At 36.4% G+C, this 18,643-nt stretch overlaps 1 protein-coding gene across 5 annotated transcripts in view; it reads left to right on the forward strand.

Annotated features, from left to right (window-relative positions):
- DMTF1 (cyclin D binding myb like transcription factor 1) overlaps positions 1-18,643 on the forward strand; it is a 44,957-nt gene that overhangs the window by 15,457 nt on the left and 10,857 nt on the right. For all 5 annotated transcript variants that reach the window (XM_043588744.1, XM_043588741.1, XM_043588740.1 and 2 more), the window contains 7 exons: positions 1,932-2,026; positions 6,016-6,130; positions 7,015-7,091; positions 11,793-11,950; positions 13,084-13,116; positions 14,020-14,129; positions 17,823-18,051. In XM_043588744.1, coding sequence (XP_043444679.1) covers positions 1,932-2,026; positions 6,016-6,130; positions 7,015-7,091; positions 11,793-11,950; positions 13,084-13,116; positions 14,020-14,129; positions 17,823-18,051 — 817 coding nt within the window. The remainder of the gene's footprint in view (positions 1-1,931; positions 2,027-6,015; positions 6,131-7,014; positions 7,092-11,792; positions 11,951-13,083; positions 13,117-14,019; positions 14,130-17,822; positions 18,052-18,643) is intronic.

Genomic DNA, 18,643 nt, shown 5'->3' on the forward strand with positions numbered 1-18,643 from the left:
GAGATGACTTTCATACATTCCTAAAACCTCCAGTATTTTCTCTACCTTTGTTACTCTCAACTGATAGCCTTGCTTCTACCCTACTGAGAAAATTGAAGTAGTCAGAAGATAATTTCTGCCAGTTTCCACCACTACAAATGAATCTGTCCATATGAATCTGTGTCCGTATGTTCCTATCTTTTCTTCTCACTAAGGCCAGCCCTTCACTTTACTAGATCCCATCCCTTCTACCTACTCAAGGACATTGTTGGAGGATTTCTTCCTTTCTCACGTGAATCATTAGCTTTTCATTCTCTACTGGATCGTTCCCATCAGTGTTAGAAACCTACTATAATTTCTTCTTTAAAATAAGAAGTCCTGTTAGCCCACTTTGGGCTCCCCTCCAACTTCTCCTCTTTCCTTTAGAGCAGAATACTTTGAAAGAATCCATATACTTCCCTCCATTTCTTCTCCCATTCTTCCTTAAACCCACTCCAGTCTGGCTTTCATCTCTGTCACTTCACCAAAATTGTTCTTCCCAGGTCTCCAGAGACTATCTTGTTGCTAAGTCCAGTGATGAATTTTTAGTTTTAGTCTTTGTCTTCACTTGATCTATCCACAGTTTTTGACAATATTTATTACTCTGAGAATATTTATCAGTCTTCTCTGAAATAATGTCTTTTGGCTTTCAGGGAACCATTCTTCTAGTTTTCTTCTACCTTTCTATCTGTGCCTTCTGAGTCTCTTAGGCTGACCTGTCCACATGTCCCTAGTCTCTAATTGGAGTGCTCCAGGACTCCATTCTTAGCCTGCTGCTTCTGTTTTGTTTTCTCATTCCCTAGAATTGGTGGTTTTAAATCCTGTCTCTTGTGATCATATTCAGATTTATTCCAGTCCAACCTTAATCTTAACCCTAGATGTTTAGTAGGTATCTCAAAGTAGTGCGTTTAAAACCAACCCATGAAACTTCTTAAATTTTAAAATTTGCTGCTTCTACAAATCTTCCCATTTCATTAATAGCAGGTACATTTTTCTAGTAGCTCTGATTTTTAAAACTTTAATAACATCCTTTTGTTGTCAATTTCTTTCATATTTAGTTTATCCACAAATCCTGTTGGTTCTCATATCAAAATATATCCACAGTTTGAACCGCTCATCATCCTCACTTGCCTTTGGCCCTGGGCCAAGTCCCTGACTTCTCTAACCTGGATTATTGAGTTATCTTCTTAAGTGATTTCACCGGGCCCTTGCCACCCTTCAGGCTGTTTTCTTGTTAGTAGCCAAAGTAATCCTGTTAAAATAAAAATTAGATTATATCACTCTTTATCTTCCAGTCGTTTCCCATCTGAGAATTAAAGCCAAAGTCTTTACCATTAGCCTACAAGTTCTCACAGAGCCAGTCCTCTGGTTACACTATCCTACTTGCCATCCCTTTGAACAGTCCAGATGTGCCCCCATCTCAGAGTCTCTGCCCATGGCTTTCCTTCTGCATGAAGTGCTCTTTCTTAGGATACCTGTGTGACTAGCTCCCTTTCCCATTTTGTTCCAAGTCTGGGTTACTTCTCTTCTCCTGTTAACTAAAATTTCAATCTCCTCCCCCCAGTACATTCCCTTTCCTGCTTTACTTTTTTCTCATTTATCAACACCCAACATAATATGTTAATTTCGTGTCTTCCTTACTAGAATATAAGCACCATGAGGGCACAATTCTGTTTTATTTGCTCACTGCTGTCTTCCCACCACCCAGAGCATTACTTAGTGTGTATTAGGTGCATAATGACTTTTTCTTAAACATATATATATATATATCTGTATCTTTATAGACATAGACTTAATTGGCAAGGAATGTGCTAGGAAATTAGACGGTCATGTATTTTTTCCCATGGATTTTATTTTTTTAATAATTAGAACTTGCTATTATATTGGAATTGAATTGTTCTTTCTTCTTGAAGTTTCAGAAAATGATCAGAGCTTTGAGGTGACCATGACTGCAACCACAGAGGTGGCAGATGATGAGATTACTGAGGGAACTGTGACACAGATCCAGGTATAGTGAGTCTTTTTACTGACTGCAAGAGGATTATCCTTAACACATACCTTAGGTGATAAAATGATGAGAACATAATTTGTCTGACAAAGGACAGAATTGAGGTAAGATTTATTATTTCATTCAGGTTTCCAGTCCCCACTTGTATGAATCTCACAATAGTAGGCAAAGATAGAATTTTAAAATTCATTCCCTATAGTGGTTCACATCTGTTGAAACAGATGGTGCACGTGTATTCTTTAGCTACATGGAATGAACTCATTTGAGCTGTTAAATAACTTTAAATTTTATCTTACCGGTTATATGAGATATTGATATAAAGCTTTTTAAGTGTTACCCAGCACTTCTCTCTAGTGACTGATTTAGAAAGGCTACATGTGTTCTCTGTTCTAATATGAATGGAAGCTAGTTATTTAACACGGATTTTAATTATGACAGTTGTAGCTCAGGTAGAACCTTTTGGTGTTTGCAGGACTAGATAACATTTTACCCTGAGTTAAGAAGTTGGATAACAATCAGGGGTTACTGCTTTCTTTTTATGTGAACTTCTGTGTTTCGTATGAGTTATTTCTGCCAAAAGTAATAGAATCCTTTGCTCTTTTAGATAGCCTGGAGCTTAAATCTCTTTTACTTGTAAGTTTATATCTCTGGCTGATTGGGCCTTTCTTTTTAGTATCTTGTCCTTTTGTTTCATTTCTTTAATTAATAAAGTATTTTTAAAGTAGACAGTAGAGACGTTACATCATTATCTTATGTGAAGCATGACAGTGAGCCTTCTTCAGTTAGGTAGAAGAATTACAAGTTGATAATATAACATCAAGGACTAAGGATATCTCAAGTGGGTGCACTGTGAGCCTTTTTCAATAGGGAACTTCACAGTGGTTCCAGGATGACTGAATTTCTAGAGGAGTGAGTCTTTCATGTACTTCAAACAGCTTTGAGCCCAGCTAGAGATTCTCATTATCTGCTCTTATATTTCAGTGGGTGATTTGGACAGGAATTTTTTCCATGCTCTCTGAAGCAATAGAGCACGTTCTTCAAAATGGGGCTTGTCAAATTCATTTCCAATTCAAAGACTATGTAGTCCCACTTAGATTCCGTTTTCAGCACCGTACAAATAGGTGTGTATTCATAGGTGATTTGGTTCACAACCTAGTTGTTAAAAGATTGAGCAGTGGCAGTGTTAGACAAATTATAGGGTTGTTTCGTTTGGGTTATTTCTTAAGAGTTAGTGAGTTATAATTTCATAGTAGCCTCTTGGTTTATTATTAACCATTTTAGTCAATGAAAAAATTGTAATAGTTTCTAATATTTGTTTCATAAGAATACCGTTAGGTTGTGAGTGAAAGCATAGTTAAAATTTCAGAAATAGTCTGCTTTTTGCTCTGTCCTCTGTGTCAAAGCAGGTGTAGCTATTTCACATATTATGGTAGTTACTATACTGTCCCATTTCAGCAATGGAACTATCTTGAAAAATGATTAGAAACTAAAAAATTTCCCAATATATACAGTGCTTTGTGGTTGCAAGAGGCATTTAGTGGGTAAAATGCTTAGATTTACATTCCTAAGTCAATGTATGTTATAGGCATGAAACCCTACAGCCAAGTCAAAAAGGCTGCATTTAAAAAACAAAAACAAAAAACACTATAGTGGGTGGCTCAGTCGGTTTAGCGTCCGACTCTTGATATCGGCTCAGGTCATGATTTCAAGATCATGGGATCAGGGTCCAGTGGGGCTCTACACTGAGCATGGAGCCTGCTTATGATATATTCTCTCTCTCTCTCTCTCTCTCTCTCTCTCTCTCTCTCTCTCTTTCTCCCTCTCTCTCTCCCTCTCTCTCCCTCACTCCCTCTCCCCCTCTTCCCGTCTCCCTCCCTCCCTCCCTTCCTCTCTCTCTTCCTCCTTCCCTCCCCCTTTCCCTCATCCACCCTCCCTCTCTCCCTCTGCCCTTCTCCCCTGCTCAAGCTCTGTCTCTAAAAAAATCACAAGTATAAAAAAAAAAGTATACTAAACATATCTGAGTAATTTAAAAAGCTTCTACATAAAGTAGTGAAAATGGAGGTAAAATAATGTAAAACTTAATATCTACATACTACCTGTAGATAGATAACATTTAAGGTAACTATGTCTCCTACTATCCTCATTTAACTCATTTGTTATGGACAGTGTTAATTATTAGTTCCAAAATACAATAATTGTTGGCTTCATTTGATGGCTTTTTACATGTTTACCATTATATGACTTAAGTAATAATTGTAATTCTTCATCAGCGTAATTTAAGCCAAAAGGCATTAGGTATTTGTCCAAAGAGAGCAGTTAATTAGCATGACAAGTGTATTCCTAAGTTCATAGAGTGGCCTGTGTATTTAGACTCACTCTGGGAAATGATGATTTTATTCTTTTAAGCAACTGGTTAATATATAAGAGAACATCATTTCAGAAGAATATTTTCTACATTACATTTCTTAACAGTAGATATTGTTTGTATCAAGGTCTTTTCACAGCAGTCTCTATCACAGTAACCTCTGTGTCAAATCTTAGATAATTGGGTTCTTCAGAATACAAGAGACATTATCTGTCTAGTCTGTCTCCATTCTCAGCTTTATAAAGGTAGCCTCTTGATCTTTAAAAGAAAAAATCTAAAGTGTATGACACATAAATGCAGGGTTACAAAACTTTTCATACTTGTTCCAGTGACTCTAGCTTTTTGCCCATGGATTTAAGAAAACACTTTAATAAATACAATATATTCATTACCCCCAAATAGAAAAATAAAGTAGGTGACAAAGGAAACGTGGCTTTTCTATTTATTGTGCTTGGTTTGTTCACTGACAGCTTCTCTCTTTCCAAGTAGGATGATTTCAGTTCCTCTTGAAATTAGAAATTCAATTTCTGTCTATTCAAGAAATAGTCCAATCTCTTAGGATTTACCTCCAGCCAGTGATATAGTTTAGTTAATCTAGTCTGAGACCGAATGGAATTGAGTGGTCACTAGGCATGTGACTTTCCTCCTATTCTTATCTGCCTATGGTAGGTGGGGTCATGCCTGAAATGGTAGCACTGTTTCCAGATCTTTCTGACTCACACTATATCTGTCTTTAGCCCAAGACCAACTCTCTTAAGCAGCTTTGTTCCTGCAGAATTTGCTAGGTTAGGTATATCTGTAGTTGAAAATGTACCTGGTGTGACAGTTGGATAAATACACTGAAAGCAACTGAATTTTATATTATAAAGGGTGAATTTTATGGTGTGTGAATTATATCTCATGCTTGCTTCAGCAGCACATATACTAAAAAATTGGAGTTATAAAGTTCTCAATAAAGTTGTTAGTTTTTAACTTCATGTTATTCAATGAAGATTATTTTTACCATAATAATAATAAATAATACCATATACTTCTTTGAGAAGAAGGTATATTAATGAGGTTAGGAACCAACTCTCGAGATTGGCTAAAACAAAGTTGTCAGTGAACTATAAGCAGACTGTGATTTTGCAATGTCTTTTGATTTAGCCTGTTAATTCTTTAAATTTAGCAAGAGAGTACATTACAGATGACTAAATATTTAGGCAACAAATAACCTATAAGGACATGAACAACCGTGACACTCATCTGTAACATTTCCATTTTATTGTATGTATGAGCTCATTTTACATATATGAATATACAGATGGCTTCAGATATATTAATTCAGTCACATAATGGAATCTTAACTATTCTATAAAATTTAAGCCACTAGTACAGAGTTACTTGCTTAAATGAAGGTCACATTTTACTAATGCAGGCAGTTTCGTTTTCATACTGCCATGAGAACAGCAAAAAAAATTTGTTTTTCTATAAATTGAATATATTTTTACTATATCTGAAACAAATGAATTCTGTATTATTAGAGTTTTAGAATGTTTAGTATTGCACACAAAGATGAATCAGATTGGGTATTAAATCGAGCTATACTTTTTTTTTTTTTTTCTTCTACTTTTACATCTTCAAGATTCTACAGAATGAGCAACTAGATGAAATATCTCCCTTGGGTAATGAGGAAGTTTCAGCAGTTAGCCAAGCATGGTTTACAACTAAAGAAGATAAAGATTCTCTGACTAACAAAGGTAAGCTATATTGTGAATTTTAGTGTCCACTGGAAAAAAATGGAGGTAAAAAGATCTGGTAGTCATCAGGATTTTGGATTGGGCCTTCATAGTTGTGATTGAGTAGTTACAGAAATTGAGTTTACCATGAAACCAACATTTGTTTTTCAGTGCTTGATCATTTCTCTGACATGCAGCAAATTATAAACAGATGTCCATTAAAAGACAGTATAGTTACTGCATGGGAGTGGGAAGACCAGTCTTTTCAGAGATCTAACTTTGGTCTGATAGGCAGCTTAGCGGCTTAAAGTAAGTGTTTTATAGTGCTGCAGAGTTCATAAGGATTGTTAGGGAACTGCTACAACAAAGTGCAGGTCATGGATATGCCACTCTGAAATAAGAAAAGGAAGCAAAAGTAAGTAAATTGATTGTTTTCAACCACTGTATAGTAAATACTCATTAAGAATGTATTATTCACTTGGTATCCATTGGATTATGTTTACCTTGTCCTAGAATCTTTTGTGCACATTCTTTTGCCCATAAAATTTATTTTTTGCATTGGATAAATTTTTCAGAAAGTTTGGAGCATGATTTGGCTTTTATAATTCTCATGCCTTTTTTTAGCAGGCTTTTATTATTGAATAAGAAATATAACTGATAGGAAGTAATAATTTTTTCGTCTTTCACTTCTTACTGTCTTTATTTAGTAAGATTGAATGTATTCTTTTTAAAAAACCAGAGGTTACAAAAGCAACTACGTGGAGATCTTTCAGATTTCAGATGAAGGACAAATTAGCTACATTTTATTCACACAGATAATTTATTTAATCACAAAGCAAATCTTTAGTGTTTTATCCATCTTGAAGGATAACATTTTCTATAATATTATTTGTTTTCCTTTAAAGGACATAAATGGAAACAGGGGATGTGGTCTAAGGAGGAAATTGATATTTTGATGAACAATATTGAACGCTATCTAAAGGTATCTTATGGCATATTTTTGTTTCACTAATTTTTTCATTTCCAGTTGCAAAATTATCAAAGCATCATATTGTATGTACTTATTAGGAGCTTTTCCATAATTTTTATAATGGATGATTGGCTAATATGTGTCTTGGCTTAATAATTGTAAGGTGTATGATTATGGTATGTTTTTAAACAAATTTTGAATTCTTAGTTTAAAATAGTTTTACTGCTTTAGTTAATACCAAAAGTTTAGACAAAATCCTCACAGCTTCTCAAAACCCTAAAGCCCTGTCTTTTCAAGCAACCTAATAATTAAGAGTTTAAGCTTGTATTGTCTAAAGCTTAAGATACACATCTTCTTCTTTGAGTGAATTTCTGACATGACAGTCCTCCCTTTTTTAAAAAAATGGATAATTTAGTTCATTTTCCTGTTGAGGCTTATATGTTAGCTAAGTCATCCTCTTCAGTAAATGTCTCTCGAACACAGTATTTTTGAGGCACTGGAGATAGGAATTCCTATAACACATGGTACTGGTGTTTGAAAAGCCAGCAGTTCATTTGGGAGTGTTGAAAGCAGGTGAAGACCAACACAAGGGTTTGTACCATGTGAGTGATAAATTCTGCATGAAATCAGAGAAGGAAGAGTGTATTTTTAGGGTTTGGGACAGTTAGGGAAAATACTTGGAAGATCAAGGATTTGAGCAGAATCTTTAAGAAATAGAACTTAGACTGGAATAGGGCTGGAGGGAACAGCATGAGTAAATGCTGAGTAGCAAGGAATCAGAAATGAAACCCAGAGCACGTTGAATTAGCCCTTTTAACTTGAACTGAGTTAATTAGCCTCTGGAAACTTGACTTTGAAATCCAGTCCAAAAAATTAGAACTCTTTCCTATAGGAAAATGAGAAAAACTGGTAACTTAGTTAAGTGAGGAATTGGTGGAGTAGATCTGTGCTCTTCTCAAGGAAATGTTTCCAGAGATTTGCTGACCATTCCTGTAAAGGAGTTAGTGCATGTTTGAAATATAGACCATTAGCACTGTTTGGGAATGGGAGGAATACAGTATCTATTTAACCATTCTATTGTTTGATCCTTAGGTGGTTTATATTATTTTTCACTATTATAAATACATTTGCTGCCTAGAATATCCACATTGTAAAGCTTAATTTTAAGCTGTACTCTTCCCAAGCTAAGCTTTATGAACTGTAAAGAGTGAAACACTTCATTTCTTTGTTAATGGGTAAAGATTATTCCTAGCAAACTAGTTTTTTGGGGTTTTTTGTTTGTTTTTAAGAGAAACACAAGGGCAGTGACCATTGAAAATGTATCTAGAAGTGTATTAAAGTTGTCCACTGGTCACATACACTTTAGTTAAAATGGAAAAACCTGGAAAAATGTTGCAGGTTTAGATAAGGCAATGACGAACAGTAACAACATTGAACTTTGGGAATTACGCTGGTTTCTTGTCTAGGGGATTGGAGTAGTTGGCTTCCAGGGATTAAAGGGTGGGAATGTGACTGAAATTTGAGAGCTTTTAGATGACCATTTCAGTTGACCAGATGAGAGTAGTGAGGACTTTAAACTATGGTGGTGGGAGAAGAATTTTCAGGGAAAGGGCAGATAAGCAGGTAATCTCTAAGGAAACCTGGTGACTGGATGTTGGGGAAGAGGGAAAATGAGGGGTTGGGATAACTTCAGAATGTTTTATTTTTGGATAACTGGGAGAATAATGAATGGATTGGCAGAGATAGGAAATGTCCACAAAGATGTACTGATCTTGGGAAAAGATAATTTGTTTGATATTTGACCATGGTTTTTATTATGTGCTGCTGTTTAAGAACATTGTGGTGCCATTTTTAAACCAATTAATTAGATGTCAGATAAATGAAAGTAACTGTCACAAGTTTGGGGAAAAAAAAAAACCAGCAGAAGAAAAAGAAAATCTTTCCATCTCACTGTATGGTCATCCTGCAACACATTGCCTTTCATATACTTAGGCTTATAAATATTAGGCCTAATTATTTGCGTAATTGAAACTGCGTAAGAAAAATTTCGATTCTAGAATTTAGAAACTTAGGGTTCCTGGCTGGCTCAGTCAGTAGAGTGTGTCACTCTTTTGATCTTGTAGTCGTGAGTTTGAAGTGCATGTTGGGTGTAAGATTACTTTAAAAAGAAAATTAATTTAAAAAAATTTAGAGACTTTTTACTCTGAAATTTTACATATTCAAAAGAATGTATATAATGCATATCAGTATAATTTTACTTCTTTTTGAAATTTATGTAAATAGATTTATCCTGAGTGTTAACTGATTTCTGTTGTTTGTTGTGATTTTGTGATCCATTCCCTGTTGATTTTTTTAGCTGTATTTCATTATGCTAGGATAAATACCTACCCAGGTGCAGTCAGTGGTCATTTAGGGTCTTTTTAGGTTTTTTGCTATTAATATGTAAAAATCTGATGGGTGTGAGTGGTATTTTATTATGGATTTAATTTGTATTTCTCTGATTACATACTTTTATATATGCTTAGTAGCCATTTTTAGTGTTTCCTTTTTGAAATTCCTATTTGTATTTTCTGTCAGTTTTTCCATAGGGTTCTTTTTCATTTTCTAGACTATTTATTTATTTATTTATTTAGAGCGAGCGAGCACGCATATGTGAGGGACAAAGAAAAGAAATACAATCCTAAGCAGGCTCCATGCTCTCAGCGCATAGCCTGATGTGGGGCTCCATCTCCCCAAGCCCTGAGATCATGGCCTGAGCCAAAATCAAGAGTCAGGTGCTTAACTGACTGAGCCACCCAAGTGCCCCTAGACATTCTTAATGTATGCTGGTTACTAATGGGTTTTTTGTTCATTTGTATTGTAGATATCTTGTCCTAATTCAGTGGCCTAGCATTTCCTTCTCCCTAGGGTTCATATGATGAAAAAAGATTCTTAATTTTCAATATAAAAATAATCATTTTTACCTTTATATTTTGCATGGTTGTTTAAGGTACTCCTCCTCTGCTTCAAGGACATAAAAGTTTTAGTTTTGCCTTTCATACTGATTTTTTTTTCCCATAGCTGTGAGATAGGATTTCACTGTTGTTGGGGTTTTTTGTTTTACTTTGTATGGATGGCAGTTGTCCTGGCATCATTATGGAATATCAGTCTTTTCCCAATGTACAATGTCCATTCTGTCCCAGATCTAGTTTCCACACATTTGTTTCTAGGTTTTCTAATATGTTCCCAGGTTCTGTTTGTTGATACCTGCACAAGTATAGATAAATGTGGGACAAGTCTCTTTATGAATGTCTTGGCTAGTTTTGGCTCTTTGCTCTTCCTTTATAAATTTAGAATCAGGTTGCAGAGAATGGAAACTGTTGGGATTTGTTGGGGGGACTGCATTGAATCTGTGCATCAGTTTGAGGGGAATTCACATCTTTATAGTATTTCATCTTGCTACTGAGAACGTCGTATAGCCCTCCATTGTAGTGAATTCCTCTTTAATGCCTTTTGATAGTTTGTTTTCCTCCATGAAGGACTTGGGTAACTTGCCTAAGATTTAGTCCTATTGCTTTTAATTTTGATGTTACTGTAAATGAGAACTTGTAAACTTTGTTACGAACTTTCTATAGAAACGCAAATAAATGACTTTATATATTGATTTCGTAAGCGGCAGCCTTGCTAAATATTTTCTTTTATCAAATTGTCAGCAAAACCAAACTTGATATTTATATTTATATTTTTTCCATAAATCTTATAATTAATAATTAATTTTTTCTGAAATTAACACAAATTTGTATTCCTGGAATAAGCTCACTTTTTGCATTGATTATTAACCTTTTTATACATTGTTGGGTTCATTGTGCTAAAATACTTTAAGGACTTAGAGGATCTATGTTAACGAATGAGCTTACCTGAAAAATCTTTTCTGAAACTGTCCTTGTCTGGTTTTGTTATTGAGGTTATGTCAGCCTAATAAAGAGAATGAAGAAGTGTCCCGCCTGTTTTTCTATACCCTAGAATAGCTTAAAAATCAAAATTATCTTGATTGTTTGGTAGGATTTACCTATAAAGCCATGTGGGCCTGGTGTTTCCATTGTGAGAAAATTATTAATAACTTATTAAATGTTCTTGATGGTCTATGCTTACTAGATTTTCTTTCTCTTCCTGAGTCTATTTTGGTAAGTTTAATTTTTCTAGGAGTTTGTTCATTTTATGTAAGTTTTCAAATTTATTGCCATAGAATTTTCATAATGTTTAGTTCTCTACTCTCTGTAGCATTTCTATTTAGGCCCCATGTTTTTCATTTCCAGTATGGTTTTGTCTTTTAGTTTTGCTGTAAGTTTATCTTTTCATATTTTGTTAGTCTTAATGGGTCTTTTGAAAGAAGCATTTTTTAGCATTGCTTGTCATTTCTGTTACTTGATTCCTCATTCCATTAATTTTGTTATGATTTTCTACTTTAGATTTTAATATTTTTCTGTTTTAAAAGGGGTTGACACAACTTTACTGAATTTTATACAGTTTCTTTTTGGAACATTAAAGTATCACTTTATTATCTCTTGAAACATTCTAAAGTTTATATTTGACTTATTAATGAATTAACAATGCATTATTTTTCTAAATGCCATTGGTGATCTTGAACATAAAAGAAACAACTTTTAAAAAGCATAGTATATCCATATGCATTTTATCAGAAATCCCTAAATCAAAGAAATGTAACCCATTTAGGCACGCGGAATAAAAGATGCTACAGAAATCATCTTTGAGATGTCAAAAGACGAAAGAAAAGATTTCTACAGGACTATAGCATGGGGTCTGAACCGGCCTTTGTTTGCAGTTTATAGAAGAGTGCTTCGCATGTATGATGACAGAAACCATGTGGGAAAGTATGAAAACTTGTAATGCTGCATGTTTTCATGTAATTAGGGGAAATACCTTAAGGAGCTTTCATTTTTTAAAGTATAGTTATGATTAAAACTTTAATTGGAGACAGCTATGATTAGTTTGTTGTGTTAATATTTTTTCTCTCCATTTCCATGTTATAAATATGGAAACCTCATTTTAACAAGGGCTCCTAGAAACTTGAATCTAAATCCCCTTATATATGTCAGATTTTAGACTTAGCTGTCTTCATGCGTCAAACTCTGCTTTGTAATAAAGTAACGTTATAATAAAATGTATTATAGTGGTTAAAGATTTAGGAAGTGTGGAAAAACCTCAATTCATCAGTAACATTGTTCTTATTCAATTTTTTTTTTTATAGTATAGCATTTCCTAGGTTAGTGACTTTTTTTTTTTTTTTTTTAATAAAACCAGAGTGGAAAAATAACTAAATTTCTGAATACAATGCATGGATTTCTGTTATAGGCAACATTTATGGGAAGGCATCTTTTTTTCAACTCAATGATTATATAGTGTTACTAACATATTTATAATTTCTCTTTGGAAATTTTAGGTAGTCATAGGACAGCTTATTAGATACTGCTTTTAAAAAGAAATTGCAATGGCTGTTTTGAGTACTTGCCCAACTAAAGAAAAAGAGCCTTTACATTAAAGCAAGAGTATGGCAGATGTCCATGCATGGGTAGTGGAAATGAAGAGAATTTTAAATTTTTCAGTGCCTTGTGAGAATTCACCATAGATTTGCATCTTGGCTCTGGTTTATAATGTCATGCATAAGTCTTTCGGAATAACTATCAGAGGACCTGAAACCAGTTTTGAAATAAAGGGAAAGTTAAACAGAATAGGAGCAAATATGTTTTAAATGTTGAATTTTCCTAGAGAAAAATATACATTAATTACTTTTGTTACAGCTAAAAGTTTTTTTTTTTTGCAAAAAAAATAGAAGCATTAGTTTTAATTTTCAGTCATTTACCTTGAAATTAGTCACTTTAAAAATATTATCATTATGCTAAGTGACTTACCATTTGGCTCCCTAAGTGAAAATCTGATTTTTATCAAGGTTGTTTAGCATTCTTTGTTTTAATTCATCTTTTTAAAAATTTGTTTAAATTTCTAGATATACACCTGAAGAAATTGAAAAGCTCAAGGAGTAAGTTTAACAATTTTTTTCCTTTTCATTAATTCTGATAGTTGGGTTTTACCTTTCTAAAAAAATATCTTTGTGTTTAAAACTTTTATTTTGAAAATGTCAAGAGAGTTTTAGTAGACTGGTATATTTAATCCTGCTGTTAAGCATGAGACTGTAAAAAAGAACTTTTCAGATCCATACGTGCAGAGTATGCCCATAAATGCCCATAAATTTAGTCTCCTGTTGTGAGCTGCCGAATGAAATGTGTGGCAGACCACTGATAAGGGTTACAGAAGAGACTAGATGGCCATTCTTGGTGGCCTGAAGACTGGACCTCAGGAACTTACATACGGAATTAAAACCAGGGTTGTGCTACTCTGTGTTTAAAATGATGACTTAGCAAATGTTTTACTTAATATCTGGGCGGACTCTACCTTATAAAGGCTATTTCACAGGAAAAATAATTTTGCTTCGTTGAGCAGGGCCATAAAGTATGGGTAAATGGATTGTATGGATCATGGTGAAAATTGAAGGCTGGTCCTTGTTATAATGATAGCACCTTGTGAAACTTTTTCAGATGACTGAGAAGAGCTTGTTAGGAGTACTCAAAAGGGAACAATCTGGGGATTGCCTGGGAGATTGTCAGTAACCTGAGGGGAAATTTGGTCTTTTTTGAACACATATCCAAGTTACTTATTTCTTCTCTGACCCAGGAAAAAGGCAATTGCTGCCTGTTTTTTTTTCACCCACAGACAACTGTGGACCCCAAAAAAAGGCCACACTTTCAAACTTTGGCTCTCAAAGTATTGCTGCCCACAACTTCCAAACCACTCAAATGGGAAGAAGAAGAATGAAGAATAAATGATGAAATTAAAAGGGAGAAAACAGTTGAACCAAATGCTGATTGGCAGACTCTTGTTTTAGGCTCCGGATAAAGCATGGCAATGACTGGGCAACAATAGGGGCGGCGCTAGGAAGAAGCGCGTCTTCCGTCAAAGATCGGTGCCGACTGATGAAGGATACTTGCAACACAGGTACTGTGAGCGCCCCCGCTGGCTTCTCTGGTCTCCATTGGCGCTTCCTGGCCTTTCACATATGCCCTGTCTTCTGCCCTGGGAAGAAATTTGTCATTCACTTTGTAGCAGGAATTTAACTCTTAGAAACCTTAGTCTCCAGTGAAAACTAGTAACCAATTGTGAACTCTGTTACATCAGAATTTTTTTTTTAGATGGCAAGCTTATAAATTCATTAAGCAAAAAGCATGTTTTCACCAGTTCCAAAGATCCTTAGGTTTTTTGGGTTTTTTGCCACAAGTCAGAAGCACAAACCTACATCTAGTAATTAGTGCTTTAGCCTCTTACCTTGTTAGATATCCAATGAATTCAATCTTAGTTTATCATGCAAGTAAAACATTAACGTTTTAGGTTACCAAAGACTGAAAGCTATCTTAACAATTACCCATGAAAATTTAAGAGACGACAAAATTAACTGTCACTTTAAGTCATCCTTTTGTTAACAAATTGGAACAGAGATAACATGAGCTTATTTGACCCTCAGCAAATCAAGGTAGAATAAAAGGTTTTTTTAATGTTGATAAACATCTATCTCAAACCAACAAACTTAAATTAGCTTAAACACTGAATACATTTTACTTGAGTCCACGTAAGACAATTTGTTCCCCTTGGTTAATTTTTACCTGCAACGTTGGTGGGGAAATCTGACATCGGTGGTCTTTGTTCCTGGACATCTAGGGTGGGAGGAGGAGCTGATGGTGCCTGAGGCATTGAGGAGCCAGTTGTGCCAGCCGCCCCCCAGGTGGTGCAGAAACAGGAGCGGGGAAGGGAAGGCAGAAGAGACAGGTGCCAGCGGAAGGCAGAGAAGAGAATTTCCAGTTTTAAATCTTGGCAGCTCAGACAGAGGAGCCGACTCCAGGTTTCTTTTGTTTTGTTTGCCACCAGTGGAACGAGACAGTCCATGTCAGTCCTGAGAAGACAGGGAATTTCCCCGAAACAAAAGGAGTTTTGGCAGCTGCTTGGGAATATTCCCTCGAGTCCCCGTCCTGAGGTAGAATAACCAGAGACAGTTGGCTCGAACTATAGTCGTTGACCAAGGAAATGAAGGAGACACAAGTCCCCATACACAGTCACACGGCGACTCCAACCTGCTGCCCAGCAACAACATCTTAGTGTTGCAGCTTCGTTCCTCGTCCCTTGTGGAACTACTAGTGGACCTCTGGGAGGTGATCAGGCTCCCCTTCTGCCTCTAACGGGCAGGTCTGCCAAAACGAACCTGGGTTCTTAGAAGGCTGATGGGCATCCCTGAGCCGGTTCCTGGGCCTCTTGGGTTCCATGAGCACCTACGGGGGTTGTTGCCCCGGCGTGCCAGGAGGGCTGGTCTCCTGTGGATCACGTGGTCTGCTGGCACCAGGTGAGGCTGCCTCTCCCGGCACCCCGAGGTTTGCAGCCCTGGTGGCAAAGGAGGTGGAAATGCACTGTCTGAATCCCAGACGAGCCCCCCAGTAATGTAGCAGGATTCTCGAACAGAGAGTCGTAACACCGAGGCTTTTCTTTCCAGGAAGCAACTTTATTCCTGCTGGCACCGCTCAGTTGGGTTCGTACCCAAAGAACTGAGCCCCGAACGCCACGTGGTGTAGTTTTCTATGTATTTTTTTATGTCGTCTCCCATATATGGTAACACACAAACATGTGGTCTGATGTTAAGTGATCTCATTTTACAAGGTCTTGAGGGATGTTGTCAAGTAAGCAAATAGCAAGCTTGCCTTGAGGGTTTTTTTTTTCCTTTTCTTTCCTTAGGGAGGGGACCCTACCACAATTTTAATTCAGATTTTATTTTCTAGTCTTGCTTTTTCATCAAGTTTTATAGACCTAAGTAATCCTTCATTTTTCTTTTGTGTGAGATGACACTGTTCACAGGGACACATGTCACTTTTCAGAAGTTTTAGGTATGTACCATGTTTCCTTTTTGTAGCAACTCATAACTGCTCCGGTTGTGAAAAGTATTTATCATTAAGGCTTACATACAGGAGTTTGTTTTAATTTAAGCCCATCTAACTGTGGAGCTTACATTAACAAGCTTATCAACTCAGGTTTATAAAACACTTTAGTTCAGGCAGATCACAACTTAAGAAGTTATATTCCAAAGGTGTGGCTCTCTTTTGCTTATTTCAAACAAATAAGTATATTTTTCCATAGAAAAAAAACTTGCGACTGTTGTTTCAACCCCCAGACCACAAATGCCTTTTTAACTTTTAACAGATGACACTGTTAAACCTAACCTTTGTGATCAACAACAGTATTTAGACTTTGCCACTCTCACTCAATCTTTCTGAGCCTCAGTTTCCTCTGTAAAAGAAAGAGGTTAGAATGATCTCATTGTTCCCTTTTAGCCCCAAAATTCTCTGAAGGATCCACACTCTGTGCTCATTCTTTGAATTAAAAAAAAAAAATAGTTATCAAGTTAAGCTTTCAGTGTATATATTTTCTGTTTTCACCTCCCTATCCTGCTAAAGTGGAATTAGGAATATTTTCTGAGTAACCATTCCACCAGCACTATGACCTGCAAGACAGTGAGAACAGAAATTCCACTAACTCTTGTTATTCTGTGAATGACAGCTTAATGAATGAAGCTGGAATAGGAGCTTTAGATTTAGGATGGGACCCTAGCGTTTTATGTAGGACATTCTGAGAGCAGAACCCCTTTTGTTAGCATAATAATGGAAAAACACTGCCATTTCCTGATTGCCAGTCTGAGGGATTGATTCGCCTGTTTGCTTTTCATGTTGCTACATAGTATTTCTGATCATGACTTCTCTTTTTTTGTACCACACTATGAGACACTCATGCTAAAGTAGGAGAGCAGGATTTTGCCTTGAGTATGTGGTATCCAGAACTATGCCTAGCACATAATAGATGTTCAGTAAATATTTGTTGAATGAATGGAATCCCTGAAGCAGGCATAGTGGCACTTTTGAAATTTTCTAGATATTTTTAGTTACTAATAACAAAATGGAAACAGAAGTGGGAGGGGTAAAAAGTTTCTCTTCTTTTCCTGTTTTTCTGCTTGATCCTTAAGAAAAGACCAAAGAGAATCATTTGGTGTTATTACTGGTTTATGGCTTCAGGAAAGCCTTGAGTAAAATCATGTGTGAGTGCCAGTCTCAGACTTCTCTTTTATCACAGTTTCTTGGAGTTGGGATGGGGGGAAAGGAGATCATGTAAACCTAGTTTTCATTTTTACTAAAATGGGCGGAAGCCCATAGGAGTTACACCATTCATTACTATAATGAAGGATCTCTGTTGGCTTACTACATTTCTGCAAAGCAGGAATCTTAGGTGATACTAAGTAAAAATTGTGTGTTTCTTTGTCCATCATGCCATTCGTGAAGCTCTTCCCTACTTACAATTAATGCAACTTGACAGTACAGAATTCTTTCTAGGTATATATTGGGTAGTTTTTCTTTCCTTTAAGAGTCGGTCATTGTTTTCTACAAGACTCTGTATTTTCTTTGATACCAAGAACCTTACTGGGCTACTATAGGCTAGTAAAACAACTGTCTTAGTGGATGTGTGCAGTTTCCCACCCCCGGGTCATTCAGAAATACTTTGGGTGTTACTGTGTACTTCCCATCAGTCCTTGGAAATACAGGGCTGAATCTGATTTGGAAAAAAAAGGTAGCAGTAGTAGTCTAGATGATTTCCTTCTTTTAGGGAAGTGGACAGAAGAAGAGGAAAAGAGACTTGCAGAGGTGGTTCATGAATTGACAAGCACTGAGCCTGGTGACATAGTGACACAGGGCGTGTCTTGGGCAGCTGTGGCAGAACGAGTGGGGACCCGCTCAGAAAAGCAGTGTCGCTCTAAATGGCTCAACTACCTGAACTGGAAACAAAGTGGAGGTACTGAATGGACCAAGGAAGATGAAATCAATCTCATCCTCAGGTTCGTGTCCTAGATCTTTTAATAACAAAAGCTGCTTAATGGCTCTAGGTATCTTGATGGATTTTCCTCTTTGGGTCTCCCTAGATGCCTAATGTCTGAAAAGCATCCTTTCCATAGAGAAAGGATCCATAGAGGATCCTTCAGATCCTATGTATTTCATATTGAGCTTTTTTTGTTTTGTGTTCCTTTTTAGTGGATTTAGTGCTCGTGCAAAGTAGCAGATTGAAGGCGTAGAGACTGAAGTCCTCTCTATCCACAGAACAGGTATGGCACAGGCGGTGGCCCTGCAGCTTGCCACCGTCCCAGCAATGTGCCTCACTCCTAGCAGAGGGAGACCGTGTCAAGGGGAAGAGGGCTGTTCAGTCTCCATGCCCTTCACTCTTGGGCTGTTTGGATTGCCAAGAAGGGGGTTCAACTACAGTAACCCCACACCTTCATACTGGGCCGAATCAGATACTTCCATTTCACACGTATCCAAACATAGCTAGGAGATAATCCTAAGCTTCTTTTTTAAATTAGTCGTTTTAACCATTAAGAATCAGTGGCCCAAATGGGCAAAAATACCAGCAAGAAAATGTTTGAGACCTTGAAG

This window comes from Prionailurus bengalensis, chromosome A2 (assembly GCF_016509475.1).
Source record: "Prionailurus bengalensis isolate Pbe53 chromosome A2, Fcat_Pben_1.1_paternal_pri, whole genome shotgun sequence".
Lineage (NCBI taxonomy): Eukaryota > Metazoa > Chordata > Mammalia > Carnivora > Felidae > Prionailurus > Prionailurus bengalensis.